Here is an 18,752-nt window from a genome sequence, read left to right as displayed (position 1 = left end):
ACATTAGCCTGTTTGGATTTTAGTTATTTCTACCTAAGTAAAATATAATATTGTGACTTTCAAAGGTAGTGAGAGAGAGAGAAGAAGGGAGGGAGAGAAAGGGAGGAGGAGAGAGAATGGGAGTGACAGAGTTCTTCAGGCTCCCAAACAGAAAAACAGACCACAGAAAAACAGGAAAAATCAGAATGGCCTTGGGTTTCTCCATCACAGCATTCACTACCAGTATTATTTCAAGGGAACAGCATCTTCAAAGTTCTGACAGCAAGAAAGGATGACCCAAGATATTATACCCAGCCAAGATGTCATTCAGCTCTAAAGTGAGCAAGCAGATATTCTTAAACACCAGAGAATTTAGGGAAAGGAGCACATAGGAGCTCCTCTAGAAAATAACCACTTGGCAACAAAATCTGGCCAAGTAAGAATTAAAGACTCAAGGAGAAGTTGTGGTAAGAGGATAGTGAGGAGATTGCTTCACCTAAAAGAAAGGCCTGGTACTAAAGAAGTATGAAATCACAGTTATCGAGTGGGATGTGAGTATGCAAACCTGGACAGTGTAAAAATTATTTGACAAAAATTGGGAGAAGAAATGAGAGGAAATGTGAGTGCTAAAGTTTTCAACTTTCAAGGCTGGAAGTTAATGGATTCTGTCCAAAATTAACTTAATTTTGTTTTTTTTTAAATATACAGCTTCTCTTTTTTTTTTTTTTTTTTTAAGATTTTTTTTATTTATTTGACAGAGAGAAATCACAAGTAGATGGAGAGGCAGGCAGAGAGAGAGAGGGAAGCAGGCTCTCCGCTGAGCAGAGAGCCCGATGCGGGACTCGATCCCAGGACTCTGAGATCATGACCTGAGCCGAAGGCAGCGGCTTAACCCACTGAGCCACCCAGGCGCCCCAAAATTAACTTAATTTTGTATGTAACTTAAAAACTAAAGTTAATCCAACTTCTAAATAATTATTCATGTGTTTTTTAAAAATGTGGAATATTGAAATAATACATCAAATCATAGCTGGTATTAATGTAGCATTCATATTCAGTAAATGTCGCCATTTTGTTTTAGATCATGCATAAAATCTTTAAGTCAAAAGGAAAGGTTCAGAGAATAATAATGAATACTAATGCATATACCACCTAAGTTTGGAAATAAGACATTGCTAATATAATTAAAGACCCCTGCATGTTCCACCCCAATCTCAAAGATAACCAATGTCCAGATTTTTTGGTGTTTGTTCATATACATATCTTTACACTTTTAGTATATATGAACAATATATAGAATTAATAAATTAACTGTTTTTAGTCATTAAAGAAACAGTATTCTGCAGTTTGATTTTTTTAGCTTACCATTGTTTTGAGACTTATGTTGAGAAGGTGTTCAGGTGTATTTATTTTTCACTCTATAATTCTATTAGATAGATATACCACAATTTATTAATCCATTTTCTATTGATGGACATTTATTTGTATTCTTTTTTGCTTATTATGTTGATAATAAGACTTTCTTATATCTTCTTGTTCACATAATAATGTTTTTCATGATAAAACAAACTTGGATTATTCAGGAAAACTTAGAAAAAATAACATTTAGAGTAGAATAATAGCATTGGTTTCCTTTTGATTTCTCTTTTCTATTAAATTATATAAAATTAACACTGTTTATTAAAAGTATCTAGAGGATGATCCCCTTTGTATAAATGTATATTGTCAATGTATTCTATTTGTTATATATACATGGAAAAATGTCTGGAATGATGTTAACTTAATGTTTAATGCCATGATAGCCTAGTTTTCTTGAAAATATGACTTTAAAAAAAATCAGTTAGGAGTGCTTGGGTGGCTCAGTGGGTTAAGCCTCTGCCTTTGGCTCAGGTCATGGTCTCAGGGTCCTGGGATCAAGCCCCCCACATCAGGCTCTCTGCTCAGCAGGGAGCCTGCTTCCCCCCCCCCCGCCCCCCGCCAGCCTGCCTCTTTGCCTACTTGTGATCTCTCTCTCTGTCAAATAAATAAAATCTTTAAAAAAAAAATCAGATAAAGAAAAGGAAAAGTTAGGAATTTTCTTTTACTTAATCATCATTCCTTTTTCAGTACCTATCTTCAATTTCACATGACTAAATGAAAGAGAAGTTACAGCAGTAAATGCCCCTTCTGTGTAACGCAACTTGCAAGTGATTTAGACCGTGTGTAGAAGAGGTTTTCAGGAAGTGTTAGAAGCTTCGAGTAGCTTTGTTTTCCCTTGTCCCCAGGTTGTGCAGCCCAGCCCCCCTTCTCAAGTTCTGACTTGCCTTGCGGACTCAGCTGTTAGGTTGGTTTGTTTGGAGAGGTTCCTCACGGGCATGGCATATTTAATGAGCATCTCCAAACTGCATGATTATCACAAGTAGAAGAGCATAAGATACTCTGCTTTGTCATTTGGGTAAAAATATAATCTGTTTGTTTTGTAGGTATGACCTTGCTTCTAGGGAGTGGCTTACCCTGAATCGTTCAGTGAACAATGTGGTTGTCAGATACGGCCATTCTTTAGCATTATACAAGGTAAGGTGTCTCCCCTCTGTACAAGCTAGAAATTCTGATCTTCCACACTTGCCTTATTATATCATGTAATCAAAAAGCTACATAGTGTTGGGGTTTTGTTGCTAATCTTCTTTGCTGTGGTAAAATACACATAATATAAAATTTACTGTCTTAACCATTTTTAAGTGTACAGTTCAGTGTTGTTAAAGACATCCCTAATGTGTAACTATCACCACCATCAGCTCTGTGACTCTTCATCTTGTAAAACTACACCACTGAGCCTGTGAAATGATAACTTCCTACATCCCTCCTCGCCTCCAGCCCCTAGCAACCACCATTCTCTTCTCTGTCTCTCTCATTTCGACTTCAGTTTTGGTTTTTAGTTAGGGGGAATCTTTCTGGGTTTTTTTGGGGGGGGGGCGGTGTATATAATTGGCCAAGTTGTAAGTGGAAATTAAAGTTGAAACCAGTTTAATGTGAGAGATTTTAATGGATTCAAGTTGTACTGGGATATTCCAGTTGTTGTACTAAATGGCTAAAAATTAATACTGTGTCGGTTAGCTTTCATATTAATTAGGAAGTTTAGCCAAGAATAGCCACATTGCAATATAACTGAATAATCACTTTCATTTCCTTGTTTTTGTGGCTTATGGGAGGATGAGGGAACTCTTCAACTTTATTTTTCCAAGCCATTTTATACCATAAGAGATCTCCTATGAGGAAGTTCAAGAACAGTGGCAAAGTGTTGGACATACAGGATATGATGTTTTATTTTATGTTGTTCCTTTCATTCCTTTCCTAATAATTCATGAAAAGGTGCATTTCACTAGTACTTCTTCAGCTAAGAATAACAATGAGGTTTTGAACTTCTTTTCTTTCTCGGATTTGATGCTTTTGATGTTTTTTTTTTTTTAGAATTTTGTTTGCATTTTTTCCCCGTAGGATAAAATTTACATGTATGGAGGAAAAATTGATTCAACAGGGAACGTGACCAATGAGTTGAGAGTGTTCCATATTCATAATGAGTCATGGGTGTTGTTGACCCCGAAAGCCAAGGAGCAGTATGCAGTGGTCGGGCACTCGGCACACATCGTCAAATTGAAAACTGGCCGAGTGGTCATGCTGGTCATCTTTGGTCATTGCCCTCTCTATGGATATATAAGCAATGTACAGGAATATGACTTGGGTAGGTATTTTTTCCAGTGGATCTTTTTGGAATGTCAAATTTAAAATGTCTACCCTTATTATTATGACGTTTGAACAAGATTCCACCTAACTTTGACCCTAGTTCTTTATCTTGAAATACAGTTAATGTGGCTGTGTTCCCAGTAAAATTCAGATTATTGCTGCTATTATGTCATCTATGTTCCTTGTCATCAGTTTGGTGAGGAGCCAAAGATGACACTAAATGCTTTCGGTGTTGAAAATAGTTAAATAAAAGTGGTTTGGAACAACCAATATTCTGAAGAAAAAAAATTAGACGACCCTTTAGAGATTGATTTAATGGACTGTGGTTTCCCCTTAATGTGTAATCTTTCCGTTGGTTAAATTTTATTATATCTGTTGTGGTGGTATGGGAGCACCACCTGTAATTGATAGTTTGGGAAAATAGGTCCATAAAGCACATCTGCGTATTGGTCACTGAAGGTTGCGGGGTATTAAGTGTTCAATTGAGGGAAATCCGACTCTTTTAAATTTAATGTAATTATTTTCCAACATGATATAGTAGAACACCAGAACATTTAACAGATTGATGTTTGGCCACCTGGCTTTGTTACAAGTTTTAGATGGCCTTCCTTTAAAAACAAAAAGATTAAAGAAATTTATACATATCAAGCTTGCTGAAATCTCTTATTTTAAACTAGTTGGTCATTTTAAGTACTAGAGAGGAGGAGCCTGCAATGTTTGTCTTTAACTGTTTTCCTCTTCCAGCTAAGAACACGTGGAGTATATTACAAACGAATGGTGCCCTTGTCCAAGGGGGCTATGGTCATAGCAGTGTCTATGACCATAGGACCAAGGCCCTTTATGTTCATGGGGGCTATAAGGCTTTCAGTGCCAATAAGTACCGCCTTGCAGATGATCTCTACAGATACGATGTGGACACCCAGATGTGGTGGGTGCTTTTTCTTGAGCTTTTACTCTAAGGTGTGAATTCTAGCAATTGTTGGGAAAATATTGGGCTCTATTTTTGTTCTAGGTCTAGCAGATAATTCTCTTCAGCATTGTAGATAGAGAAATTGGGAAGGAAGCAGAAAGTAATAATATACCTAGTATTTATTTCATAGCATTATTCTAAAATTTTGTAGGAGATTGATTAGAAAACACTTGACGTTTTTTGACTGTTCTTTCAATTTTCATATCCTCAATACCTCTATAAAATTTTTGCTCTTCAAAATCCTGAGGAATAGGGGCACCTGGGTGGCTCAGTGGGTTAAGCCGCTGCCTTCGGCTCAGGTCATGATCTCAGGGTCCTGGGATCGAGTCCCGCATCGGGCTCTCTGCTCAGCAGGAGCCTGCTTCCTCCTCTCTCTCTCTCTGCCTGCCTCTCTGCCTACTTGTGATCTCTCTCTGTAAAATAAATAAATAAAATCTTTAAAAAAAAAAAAAAATCCTGAGGAATAGATCGTTCTGCAAAGCTGTAATGTATGCACATTGCTGTAATTAAGTAAAATATATCCATTTTTTAACCTTGATGACTAAAGTGTCATCTTTGGGCTTAGTTACTGGTATCATTGCATGAAATAATCAAATAGAGGGGTTTCAGGACCTGAGTTAGAACTCTCCTCCGTTATAAATTGAACTATATATAAAGTGTGCTAATTTTAATAAATGTACAGCAAATTGAGTTATAAAATAGAGTCATTATATAAAGCACTGGTTTCTCTTCTTTCTTTTTGTGTTTGAGACCAGCTATGGATACCCATTTACATTCTATCGTTAAAATGTCTATCATTTTTAGTGGCTGTGTAATTGCTGTCATGTGGGTGTACTGAGACTGAGCTGTTGGAATTTTTGGTTTCTAGTTGTTGTCTTATTATTAAGACATTATATGTAAGCTTTCATCTGTATTTGATGTGATTTCTACCCAGAAACTGCAATTATAGGGTCATAAGGTAGGAACAGTTTTAAGATTCTTAATATGTTTTGTCAAAATTTTCATAGGCCTTTAAGATTTTGTATTTATTTATTGTTGACGAAGTAACATATATAGGGGAAAATCTAGAAGTATTTGCACATTTGGATCTGAAGTTAAGAAAATGGTTGTGTTTGCAAGCAAATAGATGATAAATATTCTAAAAAACTAACCTTGTATTTATTATTTTTAAATAAACTCAAAAGGACCATTCTTAAGGACAGCCGATTTTTCCGTTACTTACACACAGCTGTGATAGTGAGTGGAACCATGCTGGTGTTTGGAGGAAACACACACAATGACACATCCATGAGCCATGGTGCCAAATGCTTCTCTTCAGATTTTATGGCTTATGACATTGGTAAGTTTCCCAAAGCCATTTTAGTTTCAAGAATCTTTTTTATCTATGAGCAACATTTTCCTTTTTTTTTTTTTTTTTTTTTAGAGACAGAGAAGGAGTGGGGGATGGTAGGGAAAGAAAGAGTATCTTAAGCAGGCTCCACAACCAGTGCAGTCAGCGCACAGCTTGATCTTATGACCCTGTGATCATGACCATTTTCAAAATTAAGAGTCGGATGCTTAACCATCTGTACCATCCAGGTGCCCCTGTAAGGAGCATTTTAAAAGAAACTGAAAATATCGCCAGTTAAAATTGGGCTGTTTGAAAGAGTCCAAATGGTATTTTTTGTATTCATGTGACACATATTATACATGTATTTTAAAAAAGCACTACTTATATATTAAGTTCTTTTTTATATTGCTTATTTAAGTTTTAAATTTATTTTTCTATATTAAGTTCTATTACGTGAAACACTCCCATTAATTGATTGAATGTTAATTTTTGAAGGTGAGTTGGAGTGACCAGCCTCTTTTGTGTTACAAACGAATGCCTTATATAATAGTCTTATGTAGTTGTGACCATCAGCATTGCGTTAAGTTGGTCTGACTAATAGCTTTATCACATTTCCTAAAAAATTGGTTTTACACATTCTTGAAGTCATTACTTTGACATGGAATTTAAACGTTTTTTGGTGAGGCAATATACTTGACCAGAAGAGGGCAGTATTTGTTCACGCAAAACAAATACTAGTCGTTCTCTTGTTTAAGTAATCATCAGATGTTCTTTTTTAACAGATGTTTATGTGCCCACTACTGAGCTCTGGGACTGTAAGATGAGTAAATTACAGTGCTTGGCCTCACAGTGGGGGAGGCCGAAAACTGAGCAGACAATATAATTGCAATTTAGGGTGTTACTTGCTTTGAGAGGAATATGTGAGAGCATCTCTGGGCATGCCTTAACTCAGGAGGAAATGGGTTATGATCAGGGAAGGCATTCTTAAGGAGGGTCTGGGTCTGGAGGAAGTCAGCTAAGTGAAGTTACGCAACAACCCATGTACAGAGACACAGCGGCAAAAAGACACTCTGCCACATACCTGGGGCCTCTGAGTATCAGAGTTTGGGCTCTATCAGCTGCACATCAGGGAGGAACGGCTTCCGGCAGAACTAGAGAAGCCAGCAGCCAGCAGATTAGTCAGATCTTGAGAGACTTGTTATGCCATGCTAAGGAATTTGGGCTTTTTGAAGAATCTTACATAAGAGCTGATGGAATCGTATTTGTGTCTTAAGAAGATCTCTTTGTGGCATTGTGGTGAGTAGTTGGGAAGGGACAAGAGAGGAGTTAGGAGGCTGTTGCAAAATCCTGAGGAGGGTTGGAGCCAAGGCTGTTGAAGTGGCAGTGAGGTTCGAGAGAGATGGGTTTGAAAACTGCTGGGAACTTGAGGATTGTTTGGATGTGTTTTGAGAGAGGCAAACGCATCCTTATTGCCAGGTACCTGGTGTGGCCGTGGTAGACGGTGCTTTTTACCAGGTTGGAAGCAGAAGGAGAGGGGGCTGGGTTGCAAGGAAGGGAATACAATGGGTTTGGAGGCATGTTCATCTGGAGATGACCGTGGGACTGACCCATACAGAGATTAGGCAGGGACGAGCCTCTAGGGAGCATGTGCCATCAGAATGGATGGACGCCTGTTAGAGAAGCAGGAGGGTCACGAGGCAAGATGGATGACCTGTGAGGGAGCTGTTAACAGTGGCTACAGAGGACTCAAGGAAGACAAGGACTGGAGAGCCTTTTGGATTTCGCAACAAAAGATGTTGTTTGTTAGCTTCTAGACAGGGAGGAGTAATCCAGATTGCAGTCATGTAAGGTGTATACTATGAATGTTGACTAGAGTAAAAAAAAGAAAAAGCCCCACTTCTCTGTGGGAAGAGAAGGTGTAGTTGAGTGCCTCCTTGTGCACAATTAAATGTTGTGGTAAAAGCCAGGTGAGACAGGAAGAAAGAGTCCCTGTCACCGTGTGGTTTTTGAGAAGCAAGGTGGGTAGGCAGGAAGCTTTGAGGACTGATGGCCTCTTCTCTGTGTGAAGAAGACCACCACAGAGTCTAGGCTGGGGAGAAGGAAGCAAAAACTGTTGTTGGTAAAGTTGAATGAAGGTCTGGATCGAGTAGAAGAGCACTTGCTTAGTGAGCATGAAAATATGATTGTTTCAGAGAGGGAGTGTGAGTGAGGTTGGCAGGGTTCTGCCATGCCAGTTGGATGAAAAAAGGTCCAGAGAAGAATTGCTGTCATGGGTCAGGACAAAGGAAAATCAGTAGATGCTCGGGGTTCTAGGAAAGGACTTGAAGTTTGAATTTTTTATATATTTATCTATTTATTTAGTTTTCAGTCTCCACCTGTATTTTCCTATTTTAGCTACTGAGTTTGGGCAAATCAATATGGAGTGGAAAATAATTATGGAGGGCACATGTTTTACTTACATAAATTTTGAAAAATACAAAATTTACCCAAGTTAGGAAGCGTTCTGGTGGGTAAACTTGATGGGCAACAGAATGAGTGAGCATCATGGATATTGGATGCATTGATGAATTAGAATTGCCGTATTATCCTACACCCTTCATCCATGCCATGCTTTTCCACTGTTGCCCCATTTAACCTCAGCAATAATGACTTGATTAAGAAAAACCGAGAAATACATTTTACGAGGTTGTGCTTATTGCAGTCTTCTTCCAAAAGAAGATGACAGTTCCTACTGATTATGAAGAGCAGTTCCTTCTGAAATGTGTTTTTCTTGCTCCTAGCTTGTGACCGCTGGTCAGTGCTTCCCAGACCTGATCTCCACCATGATGTCAACAGATTTGGCCATTCTGCAGTCTTACACAACAGGTAATTAACTGAAGAAGTGCTTATTCCTTTTCTCTTGTGTTTAATGTTTATGTGTGGTGTAGCGATGGAAATGGAGTTGAACATGAGAAAGTGGACTTGGACTTACATATTATTTTCGGGATTCCCTCAGCCCATTAGTTTGTTGCAGAGCTACGTAGGTCTGAATTTCCTGATTTATATTTAAGATGTCTGATGTGGATTTTAATTACTTCTGATGCCCTGTTTGTTAGCATGCGGGAGAATGCTCTGTTTGGTGCGGTCTGCATGCATGGGACAACAGGAGGTCTTGTGGTATAGTCTCATGCCCCCCGCTGTTCACTGTTGTTGTGGTGCTTGGGTTGTTAGGTTTCTCTTTGTCAGATCAAGTAGGAAGGAGGGATTAAAAAAAAGAGAGAGGGCATTTCAGATGGATAGGATGGAAGAACAGAGATGGGGAAGTTATAAAGCTTCCTGCAGATAAATGTGCAATCATTGATATTCTGAAGTCTCTACTACATTTTATTGTGTTGCTCAAAAATGCCTGGCCTGAGTTAACTATATCTGCCCCTGGAGAAGGGGAATCTAGAATGGCCACTCTGCCCGTTCCTCACAGTGTGCCTTAAAGATCTGTGATCTGTTGGGGCACCAAGCCGGCTCAGTCGGCAGAGCACGTAAAAATTCTTGATCCCAGGGTTGTGATCTTGGGCCCTGTATTGGGTGTAGAGGTTACTTAAAAGTAAAATCTTAAAAAGAAAGAAAGAAAGAAAGAGAAAGAAAGAAAGATTTGTGATTTGTTAAACCTAGTCATATTCTAAAGCCTAGTCATATTCTTAATTTTCCCCATTTTGTTTCAGCTGTTAGGAGTGTTGTCTATTTGACCTAAAATTCTGAGCCTTAGCAATCCTGAAACTTCTGAAATGCGACAATGCCTACATTATGTTAGGACTCCCCTGGCTTTCAGAATTTCTGTTGTTATGATGCAAGATGAGATGGATGTGGGATTAGAAAAGCTGAGAAGGCAGCATGTCTTGACGATGTCATGAAGGAAGAATGGGCAAAATCCAGTTACTTCGATACTGGGGAAAGGTGACAACTTCTTAAAGGAATCACTCAGCTGCAGTTTAGTGATAAACATGATTTTCCTGTGAGAACATGTGATAGTATAGGCTGACACCCATACTGATTTTAAGTGTCCCCTTAAATTGTAGGCTGATACTTCCTCAGTGAGGAAAACCCTGAGGTTTTCTAGTGAGTCCCTCTTGATGCTTTCATTTGAAAAGCAGTGGGGCTGTTTTGTCATACCTTGCTAGTGGGTGCCTGGCCTCTGCTTCATTCATCTTTATGCCCCTGCTTCTCCCAGCACAGTATTTGGCAGATAATAGACATTCGCTAAATTGTAGCAGCTCCTAGTCTGGTGATAGTAACTAGCAGATAAATGGATCATCTATTAAAATATTCTAAGGTTCTATTCAGACTCAGAGAAGATGACACTTTACCAGATGACACACTTGAGCCATGAATCAAAATTAGGAATGGCTTGCCTGACTTACCATGATGTTTTCATTTCTGTGTAATTCCAGTGGTGTGTTGGGGCCTCTCTGCGAATCATCTGGGTGTACAGGGCAGGGCTGGAGGGGGCAGCAGATGACGAGAGAGGCCTTGTCGAGTTTCATTTTGTGGAAGAATTTACTGAGAGAGAACGTGGAAATCATTTCTTCGTATCCCAAGTGGTGGTTTTCTTAGTCTGCCAGCAGCTTTGGGTCTGCCATCCGGTCACTTACCTACTGTCCTCTTGGGTTTTGTAAGGCGGTGGGCTGAGGAGCTGGCTGCGAGGCCCTGGGGCTGCGTAGAGGTGGCTGTTCCTTTCAGTTGCCTGCTCCAGGCGTTTTTGAAGGACTCTGCGTACCTCATATAGCCAGCGTGTGACCAGATGGATTCAGAATTGCTGAAAACACCAGCTGTACTGGGAGAGGGTGGAGCTTCTTTGGTTTAAGCAGCAGATTGACTAGTTGAATCCAGACTGCTTAATGTGATACTAAACCCATCGTGAGATTAAAAATTAAACATCGGCTTCATTTTTGGTCATTGAAATGTGTCCATTTCTAGATATAGTATATAGCAGATACTTAGCCACAAAAATCTTTATGCTTTCATAAGTTAGTCTTGTGTTAATTTGAAGGCAGTTGAGGCAAGTGGGAGTGAATGACTTGATGCCTCATTGTGGGTTCGTTCTAAACTTCCTGGCAGATCAGAGGATCTCAGAATTGGAAGAGATCCTAAAGTCATCTGCTCAAAACTTCTACTCCATGCCGTCATCTCCTTTAAAAGGTCCAGGGATGGAAAACTGACCTAAGAAGGAAGCCCCTTCCTTTTCCAGAGACAACAGTGATTAGCAGGTTCTCCTTTATATGATCTGGAGTCCACTTCTCTGTCTCTTCTGCCCAGTGATCTTGTTTCTGTTCTTAGATTTTGCAAGAGATTATTATGGCAGGCAGAGGTGGAGAAAGAAGCAGGCTCCCTGCAGAGCAAGGAGCCGGGTTCGGGACTCGATCCCAGGACCCTGGGATCATGACCTGAGCAGAAGGCAGTGACTTAACTGACTGAGCCACCCAGGTGTCCCAAGAGATGATTATGTTTAAGGATGGTGTTGTGTCTCCTGTCTGTATAGCGCCTAGCCTCTTTCTTCAGGTTCTAATCTGGCACAGTGGTTGGCAGGGTTGAGGATGTCCCAGCAAATGGCACACAAGAGGCATAGAGGTACCGTGTATGTGGTAGATAGATAGATACCTGTGAGACAAAGCCTATCATTTGCTGGCGTTGGCCTCCCACCATAGCGGTTTTTTTGTTTTGTTTTAAAATTTATTTCACACACAGAGAGATCACAAGCAGGCAGAGAGGCAGGCAGAGAGAGAGGGAAGCAGGCTCCCTGCTGAGCAGAGAGCCCAACGTGGGGCTCGATCCCAGGACCCTGAGATCATGACCTGAGCCGAAAGCAGAGGCTTTAACCCACTGAGCCACCCAGGCGCCCCCATCTTAACTGTTTTTAAAGTGTGTGGACTAGTGGCACACATTGTGAGCAACCATCACTGCCATTCATCTCCCGAACATTTTTTATCACACAAACTGAAGCTCTATACCCACTGAACAACAGCTTCCTGTTCTGCCCTGCCCCTGCCTTCGGCAACCAGCACACTAGCTTCTGTCTTTGTGAATCTGACTACCTCGGGTACCTTACCTGGAATCATACAGTATTTGTCCTCTTGTGGCTAGCCTATTTCACTTAGCATAATTGCCTTAAGATTCATTCATCCATGTTTTAGCAGGTGTCAGAATTTCTTTCCTTTTTAAGGCTGAATAATACTCTCATATATGTATACCATGTTTATCCATTCTTCTGTTGGTAGATACTTGGTTTGTTTACACCTTTTGCCTTTTGCAACATAATGCTGCTATAAACATGGATGTACAAATATCTGTGTCCTAGCTTTCAGTTCTTTTGGTTATATACCCAGAAGTGGAATTTCTAGATCATATTGTAGTTCTATTTTTAAATTTTTTGAGAAACTAGATAGTTTTGATAATCAGTCTTGCCAGGAGTTTGTTTCATTTAAGTTGTTTAATTTGTTGGTATAAAAGTTCATAGTATTTCTTTATAGGCTTTTTAATTTCTTGAAGGTCAATAATGTCCATTCTTCATTCCTGATTTTGTGAATTACTCTTGTCTTTGCTCTTTGTCAGTCTAGCTAAAGGGTTGTCAGTTTTATTGATCTTGTCAAAGAACAAATTTCTATTTTCATTTTTCTCTATTTATTTTATTGTTTCTTCTTGATATCATTTCCTCCATTCTGATTGCTTTGGGTTTAGTTTGCTTTTCTTTACTAAAGGTAGAAGCTTCGGTTACTGATTTTAGATTCTTTTTTTTTTTTTTTTTCCTAATACATGTGTTTAAAGCTATAAGTTTGTCTCTAAGTACTACTTTAATCCCATCCCATAAATTTTGAAATGGCGTATTTTTTTTTTAAAGATTGTATTTATTTATTTGACAGAGGGAGACCACAAGTAGGCAGAGAGGCAGGCAGAGAGAGGAGGAAGCAGGCTCCTTGCTGAGCAGAGAGCCCGATGCGGGACTCGATCCCAGGACCCTGAGATCATGACCTGAGCCGAAGGCAGCAGCCCAACCCACTGAGCCACCCAGGCGCCCCTGAAATGGCGTATTTTTGTTTTCATTTAGTTAAAAATATTTTCTAAGTTCCCTTGTGATTTCTTCTTTGACCCATAGGTTATTCAGAATATTTTCTTTATTTTTCAAATAATTGTGGAGTTCAAAGATTTTTCTGCCTGTTTATTTATGATTTAATTCCATTTTGATGATCAGAGAACATACTTCGAAGATTTCCTTCCCTAAAAATACAAAGACAAAAAACACTGCATTCTTGTTTTTGTTTGTTTGTTTGTTTGTAATGGCCTAGCATATGTGGTCTCTCTGGGAGATTGTTCCATGTGCCCTTGAAAAGAATATGTGTGCTCCTTTATTTAGGTGGTGGTGTTGCACAGATGCCAGCAGGTCATATTGGTTGTAATGTTCAAGTTTTGTGTATCCTTGTTAATTTTATTCCTAGTTGTTCTCTTATTATTAAGAGTGAGATATTAAAGTCTTTAATTATAATTGTTACTTTACTATTTTTCATAAGGCCTGACAGCAAAGAATTTTCTTAGTCTTTGTTTCTCTCGGGAGGTCTTTATTTTAGTTTAATTTTTGAAGAATAGTTTTGTTGGGTAGAGAATTCTTATTTTACTTTCCATTACTTCAGTATCTTCTTTCTCTGCCTTCTGGCCTCCATTGTGTCTTAGCCATTAATATTAATGTGATTCTCTTCTATGAGTTACCCTATGCAGTTTTTTTATTATAATGTGTGTAAATGGGTCTTTTTTTGATTGTTCTTGTTGGAGTTTGGTGAGCTTTATGGATGGGTGTGTAAAGTAATCATTTTTACCAAATTTGGGGAGTTTTCAGCTATTACTTCTTTAAGTGTGTTTTCTGTTCTCTCTCACTTCTTTCCTTCTGAGACTCCCATTATGTTTATGTTGGATTCTTGACAGTGTCCTGCAAGTCTCTGAAGCATTTTCTCTTTTCATTTTCTTTGATATTTTTTCATTTTTCTTCAGATTATACAATTATTATTTATTTTTAAGATTTTATTTATTTGACAGAGATCACAAGTAGCAGAGAGGCAGGCAGAGAGAGAGATGGGGAAGCAGGCTCCCTGCTGAGCAGAGAGCCCGATGTGGGGCTTGATCCCAGGACCCTGGGATCATGACCTGAGCTGAAGGCAGAGGCTTAACCCACTGAGCCACCCAGGCACCCCTGTTTGTTTGTTTTTAAGACTTTATATATTTACTTATTTGAGAGAGAGAGAGAGACAGAGACAGAGCACAAACCAGGGAACAGGAGAGGTAGCAGGAGAAGCAGGCTCCCCACTGAGCAGGTACCCCAGTGTGGGACTTGATTCCAGGACCCTGGGATCATGACCTGAGCTGAAAGCAGACATTTAATCCACTGAGCCATGCAGGTGACCCTGTATGTACTGTAACATTTTGTTGAAAACCAAATCTTTTAGGTAATATCAAGTGTGGATTCTGATTCTCCCACCATCACCACTGCCCGTTGTTACTGTTTGTTTAGTGTCTTGCCTTGACTAATTCTGTAGAGCCTGTCTCCCTAATGTACCACTGCTGATTTTTTCTCCCTAGTTGTTTTTTCTTGTTTGGGTTAAAAAAAAAAAAAAAATTATTTATTTATTTATTTATTTATTTGATAGACACACACACACACACACACACACAGGGCGCGAGAGAGGGAACAAGCAGGGGGAGAGGGGGAGGGAGATGCAGGTTCCTGCAAAGCAGGGAGCCCTATGTGGGGCTTGATCCCAGGACCCCAGGATCATGACCTGAGCCGAAGGCAGACACTTTATGACTAAGCCACCGAGGCGCCCCTGTTTTTTCTTGTTTTTGTTTTTAAATCTGACTTCCTAGAGGTTGCCTTTAAAGAGTCCTATGTGGTTTTTTTCTGAGGGTTAGGGGAAAGAATGGTTTTTAGATATTGCAATCTAAGTACTAGTCATATTTACTGCTACTAGGTTGGTCACTGTTTCTAGCCCTTTTAAGAAGAGAAGTTAAAGAGAAACTTTGTTGTTTCCTTGTTTTTATATTTGTAATTTTTAAAGATTTATTTATTTGAGGGGGGAGGAGGGACAGAGGGAAAGGGAGAAAGAGTCCCAACCAGACACCGTGCTAAGTGCAGAGCCTGACATGGAGCTTGATCTCACAACCCTGAGATCATGACCTGGGCTGAAACCAAGAGTTGGATGCTTAACCGACTGTACCACCCAGGCATCCTGTTGTTACAGTTTTTAAAATGAAAAATGATATTTTGTGTGTGTGTGTTTTCCTTCTTCCCTCACTAGATAAATGGTTGCATCCAATATATACTTTTCTCTGCGTTTCATTTTTTTCCCACATAGCAGTGTATCCTAAAGATCACCACATAGCAGAATGTAGATATTGTCCTCATTCCTTTTTACATCTGCCAACTGCCATTGCATTGTGTGGCTATACCAGAGTTTACTTATATCACATCCTGAATTGATGGACCTTTGCAGACATTTTATCTGAAGATTATAAAAAGCATATGTGCGTTTATATATAGAAACCTTCAGTAAACTACTCTCCTTTTTTTCCCCCCTTTTAGCACCATGTATGTATTTGGTGGTTTCAATAGTCTCCTCCTCAGTGACATCCTCGTATTTACCTCAGAACAGTGTGGAGCACACAGGAGTGAAGCTGCTTGTCTGGCAGCAGGACCTGGCATCCGGTGTGTGTGGGATACGGGGTCATCTCAGTGTATCTCCTGGGAATTGGCCACTGAAGCACAAGAAGAAAAGTTAAAATCGGAATGTTTTTCCAAAAGAAGTATGTTTTTTTCCTTTTCTCAAAATTTAATTAATTTGAAATCTCACTTTATCTGAATTATGAAGGTATCTAGCACATGTGCATTTTTTATGTTCATTTTATTATCTAAAATGGTTTGGTAATGACTGGTGCACAGGCTTTATGGGTGTTTGAAAATAGTTTTGTAAATCTCTTTACAGTGGATGGGAACATGCCATGTGGCTCCTAGAAGCTGTCTGTGAATGATGGAGACAAAACCTCCTGGCATTGCATCGATTTTGTATACCAGCTCCTAAGCCTGGCAGTTGGTCTTGGCGATACAATACAATAGGACCTTTTTGTGATAATGGAAATGTACTATTATGCGTTGTCTCAGTATGGGAGCTACTAGCCAGAGACACTTGAGACCGATGAATTTTAAACTTTCATTAATTTAAATCCAGAATTACATGAGACTGGTGGCTACCTTACTGGATTCTGCAATTCTAAGGCTAAGGGTGAGATTAAGAGGGCCAACCTGGAAAAGCTATTTTAGAGTAGATAAAGAATAGAGGTAGAGTTGCTGTCTTTGCAAAGTATTCTTTTCTAGCTTCTCTAATTGGGCACAGTGGTGATAGCAAGACAGAGAGTTGCTAAGTGTGACCAGTGCTCCTGGCTTCTAGAACCACCCCTTATGTTTTCTAAGCTTTTTTCATCTTGCCTATTTAGCTCCTTATGCTTTTGCTGTGACATGTAGCACTGTGTAATACAGTGATGTAAGAAGTAAGAAATCCTTTTTTTAAAAAGTCTCTGCAAAATATTTGTTCACTTCAATTATTTTAAAGAATGTTGACTAAATTTCTTAACTGTTAGAGTTGGTATGTAGCAAGTTACCTTGAGGGTTATGGTAGATAAAGTCAGCTTTCACTCTGCTGGAGTGCTCCAAAGTAAAATGATCATAGATCCCCAAAGGGGCATCCAGACACTTTCCAGTGAGTGGTGGAGAACTGAGAGGACCAGAACCTAGTAGGGATAGACAGTATTTACACTGTCTCTTCAAATGAATAAAATTTGTGAAATTTTTTTTTCTTTTTAAACCAAATTTTAAAAGTTCAAATTCAATGTGCATGAGTATAGGAAGCAATGTTTGATTACCATAGGTGGTTCGATGTCAACTTCTTTGCTATGAACTCATCTCAAATGTTGCATCTCTGGTCACTCTGCTTTCTCTGTGAGCCCAGTCCTTGGGGTGGTGACAGGGGAGGTAGAATAACCTAAAGAGCATGCTTTGTGTGTGTGGCAGAGCAGGGGGCTGGCTGTCTTGTCTTTGGGTTCTTCCATGTGCCATGTCCGTAAGTGGATCAGTAGATCAAGCAGCATGGTTGTGCAGCCTCTCTCTTTTTGCTGACCTTGACCTCTCTAGGTCAGTAGGAGACATAAAAGGTCTGCAGTAGCCCAGAAGTTCTCACATTTGCACTCTTAGACTTACATACATGTATAAATTGTAGCTCAGCCTAGTGTCTCTTTTGGGGTTCTGTGGTGCTGCCTGCTTCCTCCTCCAGATTAGCTTTGCATTTGTAGCTAGAGCAATGGCTTGGTCTTCTGCATTACTTTGTTTGCCTCTTGGGCAGCTCTTGGTGTTCATTAGAACACTAATTGCTTTCTTTCCTTGGAAAGAGAAGTATTCAAAGAACCAGACCTACTTCTCTTATATCTCATTGTTGTTGAATTAAATTAACCTATCTTTCTTTTTCCCTCTAGTGTACTCTTGGTGGGGGCATGGAAGTTTACAAAATACTTTTCTCTCTCTCTTTTTTTTTTTTTTTAATTTTTACTTATTTATCTGACAGTGAGAGGGAACATAAGCTGGGGGAGTGGGAGAGGGAGAAGCAGACTTCCTGTTGAGTCTGGGAGCCCAAAGCGGTGCTCGATCCCAGGACCTTTGGATCATGACCTGAGCCAAAGGCAGATGTTTAATGACTAAGCCACCCAGGCTTCTCACAAATAGTGTTTTTTCAAAATGTTTATTTATTTCCAAATACTATTTTAACCTGAACACACTGATATATTTTCCTGCCAGTTTTTCTTCTTTTTTTACTTCCCAACCCTTGTTACATTGTTTCTTTTTTTTTTCAAACCTTAGTCTCAGATTGTGCTCAATAGCAGCTATTGGCCTGTGACTTTTCTAAGGCGAAACTGTCATAGTTGATGAGTTCTTCTTTTTTTCATAGCTCTTGACCACGACAGATGTGACCAGCACACGGATTGTTACAGCTGCACAGCCAACACCAATGACTGTCACTGGTGCAGTGACCATTGTGTCCCCGTGAACCAGAGCTGCACGGAAGGCCAGGTCAGGGGCCGCTTCTCAAGGGTTACAGGGGATGAAGAAACCCCAGGGCAGGGTAGGGGTGAGATTATGGTGTGTGTCACACAAATACTGGCCCAGAGGTATTTTTCAAAACCTCCAGTGTAGTTACAGGCTTTCTTTTTGGAAGGGATGCTATATACTTCCTAATTTCGAAGGTCTTGCTAGCCACAGGATTGGTGTGTCATGTCTTAGAAGAAGGCAGAACTGTTACTCTGTATACTCCCCACTCCCTAGGCTTGGCTCTAGCTAGGGCCTCTATTCTTGGTGTGAGGCTTGTCATGGTGAGCTCACTCTACCCGTGCAAGCTTTGGGGAGCAAGTTAGGACTTGAGACTGAAGGTGAGTCAGGCAACTTAACGAAATCTCCTTGTCTTATGTTATACCATGGCTCAGTATAATTTATGCTCACCATTTATGATTTTTTTACTTGGGTGATAGGACAGAAAAAGATACAGTGACTCCACCTCTGTAGTTTTTGACAGTTTATTCTGTAAAGCAGTTCATAAAGTATGAGAGTTTTAGACTGTTCAGGAGGCATTTGAAAAGCGGCAGGTTGAACACCCCCATTTCACAGCTGAGCAGGTAAAAGCATGGTGTTTAAAAGAGTGT

The 18,752-nt window shown here is 39.7% G+C and overlaps 1 protein-coding gene across 4 annotated transcripts in view; it reads left to right on the top strand.

The window, feature by feature from the left end:
- The window catches only part of LOC132021769 (attractin), a 149,082-nt gene that overhangs the window by 63,731 nt on the left and 66,599 nt on the right, over positions 1-18,752 (top strand). For all 4 annotated transcript variants that reach the window (XM_059406627.1, XM_059406631.1, XM_059406629.1 and 1 more), the window contains exons 7-13: positions 2,442-2,532; positions 3,454-3,697; positions 4,444-4,627; positions 5,854-6,008; positions 8,780-8,864; positions 15,595-15,815; positions 18,005-18,126. In XM_059406627.1, the coding sequence (XP_059262610.1) occupies positions 2,442-2,532; positions 3,454-3,697; positions 4,444-4,627; positions 5,854-6,008; positions 8,780-8,864; positions 15,595-15,815; positions 18,005-18,126 (1,102 nt within the window). The remainder of the gene's footprint in view (positions 1-2,441; positions 2,533-3,453; positions 3,698-4,443; positions 4,628-5,853; positions 6,009-8,779; positions 8,865-15,594; positions 15,816-18,004; positions 18,127-18,752) is intronic.

Source organism: Mustela nigripes, chromosome 7 (genome assembly GCF_022355385.1).
Source record: "Mustela nigripes isolate SB6536 chromosome 7, MUSNIG.SB6536, whole genome shotgun sequence".
NCBI classification, from domain to species: domain Eukaryota; kingdom Metazoa; phylum Chordata; class Mammalia; order Carnivora; family Mustelidae; genus Mustela; species Mustela nigripes.
This window is presented reverse-complemented; position numbering and strand designations above follow the sequence as displayed.